Source organism: Leptonychotes weddellii, unplaced genomic scaffold (genome assembly GCF_054177405.1).
Source record: "Leptonychotes weddellii isolate Sample4059 unplaced genomic scaffold, ASM5417740v2 HiC_scaffold_13372, whole genome shotgun sequence".
Taxonomy (NCBI): Eukaryota; Metazoa; Chordata; class Mammalia; order Carnivora; family Phocidae; genus Leptonychotes; species Leptonychotes weddellii.
In genome coordinates, this window is record NW_027713380.1 from 1 (window position 1) to 3,973 (window position 3,973).

A 3,973-nucleotide genomic window follows, 5' to 3' on the forward strand; every position below is an offset into this window, starting at 1 on the left:
GAGTCCCGGGATCGAGTCCCACATCGGGCTCCCTGCTCAGCGGGGAGTCTGCTTCTCCCTCTGACCCTCCGCCCTCTCATGCTCTCTCGCTCTCATTCTCTCTCTCAAATAAATAAATAAAATCTTTAAAAAAAAAAAATCAAAGTGAGTCAACTAGATCTAACTGCATCAACACATAACAGGTGGAAATACCAGTTGTGTGTACTTAAGAAGCTCTGAAAACTGCATATACATGTGTTAAATGAAAAAAATAAAACCAAAAGAATGTTGAGAACATGTGAATTCCTGTTAATGAAACAAAAGAAAAACACAGTCCAGCAGGCAGTGTGAACACAGGTTCTAAAGGCAGCTGTGGTATTTTTGCATTTGAGTTTTTGTCCAAAATAAGCCAAGTACAGGCGGACCTCAGTTCCAGGCCACCACAGTAACATGAACCGAATGAAGTTTCTGGTTTCCCAGTGCAGATGAAAAGTTATGTTTACACTACACTATAGTCTATTAAATGTGTTATTAAATAGCTTTAGGTCTTAAAAAAAAAAGGATATTCTTTAAAAATTATTTATTGCTAAATATATGCTAACCATCATCTGAACTTTCAGCAAACTACAGTCACTGGTCACAGATCACCATACATATGATGAATAAGTTTGAAATACTGCAAGAATTACCAAAATGTGACAGACTCAGAGTGAGAAAATGCTGTTGGAAAAATGGCACCAATAGACTTGCTCAACGCAGGGTTGCCACAGAACTTCGATTTTTAAGAAACCAAACCCCCCAAAAACCAAAATTACACACAAAAAAACCCCAAAAAATGCAGTATCTGTGAAGTACAGTAAGACAAGGTATGCCTGTAGTAGATACCAAAATATCTCCGCTCTAGGTGACTGGAGAAATTAATCCCCCTAATCCTGAGTGAAGTAAATATAAGAATTCAGAGGAAGAGAGGGCTTTTCAAAGGCCTCAAATCTATTTTGGATAGAGTCCCCACTTTCCTGGGAAAGTTACACTAGGAGACAAGAAGGCTCCGGGGAGGATGTCCTCCCCGCCAGAAGCGGCAGCAGCACCTCTGAGGGGTAATGCCTTCCTCTGCACTCACCCAGGCTGCTAGACACAGTGCGATCGGACAGAGCAACGCCACCCGGGAGGCCAGCCTCTTTAGTGACAGCAGCATTAACAGCCAGGTGCCCAAGCACACCTCTTTGCACAGCTGTCCGGTCAATCTGTCTGTCCCATGAGGCATGCAATCCCCCCCAGGTAACTTTGTTTTCGGGGTGACATTTGAGCGGGAGAGTCTCAAGCCAGAAGAAAGAAGTTCTTCAGATTACACAGGGAGCCCAGCCCAAGTGAGATTACCTCACAGACGCCACACCGCCGGCGTTTGAAGGCATTCTCCTTGTCTTCTTTGTCATCTTTCTCGATTTGCTCTGCGAAGAAAGTGTCAAAGATCTGGTAGACCAGCTTGGTAGTGGTGGCTTTAGTGGGGCCTTTGTCCTTCTCTTTGGCAGAATGCCCGATGGTCCGACGTCTTTCAGCTCGCCTGGGACAGAAGTTTCCATCGTGTCAGTGGGCTGGGGAGGAGCGCCCATGACACTACCTTCTCTGGTCTCATGTCTTCGGTTTTATTCCTGCCGCATCCTTACCTTTTTCCTAGGGTGACCCCAGCCAACTTGATCAGGTCTCTCATGCAAGGGGTCAGAAAGATGGGCTGCTCATCACTGTCCCCAGCCTCATCATAACTTTCTACTTGTTCTACCACAAACTGGGCATGTCGAAGGAGAGAATCCTCTGTGAATCGATTCAGGTTGAGCACAGAAGGAGGAACAGTGGTCTTTAAGAAAAACATCAGAAGTTTCTCTTAGGCTTAAGCAAAACTGTTCTAATAAAACTGAAAAATGGTTTCTCACTGAGATGTGAGTTTTCTAGCAACATCTATGCGGCATGTAAATAGGCATGAATCCCAGGTCACAAAGACCCTGAACCTCTCACCTCAATCTTATTGATCAAGTCTTCATAGGTTGAGTCTGGGTTGCTCTGCAGGAACTCAACCACAATCTTACTTATGTAGATCTTCTCCTGCATCACGCTAAACAGTGGTGCATACTCTGGGTTGGGATCCATCAGAATATATTCGGCAAAAGCTGAAATAACAAATTTTAAGAAGTGGTTTGAATCTAATGGCAACTATGATGGCCAAAGGGCAGGGATGAGTCTATGAAGACTATGGAATAGTCGAAGTCGTTCCATACGCAAAAGTCAACAAAATGCGAAGTACATTCAGAGTGAACTCGTTCAGAAGTGGTCTAAGACAGCTAGAGAATGGGGGTGCCTGGCTGGCTCACTCAGTAGAGCATACAACTCGATCTCAGGGTTATGAGTTCAAGCCCCACGTTGGGTGTAGAGATTCCTTAAATAATATCTTAGAGACAGCTAGAGAATAGGAGACTGGCCAAGTGGCCTTATTTTGGCTCATCTTTCTTTTTGGAATTCAGTCTGGGTTTGAGCTATAACAATAGGACCTGCTCTCTCTTCTAATTGGAGGGTCAGTTCCAGAGCCAGCTGTAACTCCTAGAAAAGTCATCCTATTGGAACCCGACCTAGTTCCCACACAGTCACAAGTTAGTCACGTGCTGTTCATGTGAGCCTGAGGCATCCCACCAGAGCCCAAACAAGCCCCAGGGAGGACAGGAATGAAGGTCCCCTTCAGATCCCATTATAGTCCCCGACTGGCCACATACTTACAAGTGCTGAAGCCAATGAGCGCCTTTTCACCTCCATCAAAGCCAGTGATCCACCATTCGTTTATAGGGCCAAGATTTTTGCCATTAACACCACCTAAGAGAAGAAAAAGAAAGTTTCCTGAAAAGAAATGAACTAAGAGCTAGGACTCCCATCAAACCCCAGAAGGGTCAGTGGCACTGAGTGCCCCCGAGCTGACAGCTCTCATCAGCCAAAGCGGGCAGCCCGCAGAGCCAGCAAGTGTGCTAACAGCTGTCCACAGCACGTCTTCAGTCCCAACCTGAAGAAGAGTAGTTGCAGCTGAGTACTGCTTTGGAGGTGAGCTTTGTTTTTAAGATCTCTGTCCCACACAGAACCTGGAGCGTCCCACTTACCTTCAAGAGATGGGTCATCATCATATATTGGCTTTGCATAACCGGAGAAGAAGAGTTCAACGTTCTTCTCAATGAGGCCGGTGTCGATCGGGCACAGGTGACCACGCTTACAGTACACGCTAGACAGGCAACAGAGAGCCGTTAACCAGCCGACCGCTGAAGGCAGTAGTGGTGCAGAGTTCCGTTCAGACACGAGGTGACGGGCCCAGGTGCAAGTCCTAGACTCCTACCCTTCCGGTTGCCGGAACACTAGATCAGCACAGTGTCCCTACCCCAACAGTTCTACCCGACTCTCCCACCTGTGCATCAAGAGGACCTTGGTGTCTGCAGACCTAGATGTCTACAAGGGTGACACCAGGAGAGTGGTGAGTCTTACAGCGGGAGGACAGGAAACCTCATAAGGGAGCAATCACTACATCTTCCCTCAGCATATTGCCAACGGAGGAACACTGGCTTCTCAGACCTGTTCCACCCAGAGTCGTGCAACCATCGCCTCCATCTAGCTCCAAAACGTTTTCACTGCCCCAGAGAAAAACCCCTCTGGTAAGCAGACACTGCTGCCTATTCTGTCCCTGCCCCTGGCAACTCCCCACTCTTGTTTCTCTGCATTTACCTATTCACACTATTTCATACATGGTTACGTGTTACAGGAGTTTCACCTCAAAAAAAAAAAAAAAGGCGTAATAAAGCATACTATATAATAACATGAAAGTAGTACAAAGAGGGGTGCCTGGGTGGCTCAGTTGTTGGGCGTCTGCCTCTCCCTCTCCCACTCCCCCTGCTTGTGTTCCCTCTCTCACTGTGTCTCTCTCTGTCAAATAAATAAAATCTTTAAAAAAAAAGGGGGGGGGCGCCTGGGT

General features: G+C 46.6%; 1 protein-coding gene across 1 annotated transcript; it reads right to left on the minus strand.

The window, feature by feature from the left end:
• Positions 1 to 116: 116 nt before the first annotated feature.
• LOC145718283 (DNA (cytosine-5)-methyltransferase 1-like) lies at positions 117 to 3,769 on the minus strand. The gene is made up of 5 exons (XM_081809765.1): positions 3,114 to 3,769; positions 2,743 to 2,835; positions 1,990 to 2,141; positions 1,644 to 1,831; positions 117 to 1,540 (listed from the first exon to the last, which is right to left on the minus strand). The coding sequence occupies exons 3-5, from the start codon at positions 2,119 to 2,121 to the stop codon at positions 1,297 to 1,299; spliced, it is 564 nt and encodes a 187-aa protein (XP_081665891.1). The 5' UTR covers positions 2,122 to 2,141; positions 2,743 to 2,835; positions 3,114 to 3,769; the 3' UTR covers positions 117 to 1,296.
• Between the last annotated feature and the right edge of the window lie 204 nt (positions 3,770 to 3,973).

Excerpts from the sequence above, each read along its gene's own strand:
- LOC145718283 (XM_081809765.1), bottom strand. The coding sequence starts at position 2,121 with ATGGATCCCAACCCAGAGTATGCACCACTGTTTAGCGTGATGCAGGAG. Across the intron at positions 1,832-1,989 it reads ACTTGATCAATAAGATTGAG|ACCACTGTTCCTCCTTCTGT; the intron begins GTGAGAGGTTCA and ends TTTTTCTTAAAG. Across the intron at positions 1,541-1,643 it reads GGGGTCACCCTAGGAAAAAG|GCGAGCTGAAAGACGTCGGA; the intron begins GTAAGGATGCGG and ends CTTCTGTCCCAG.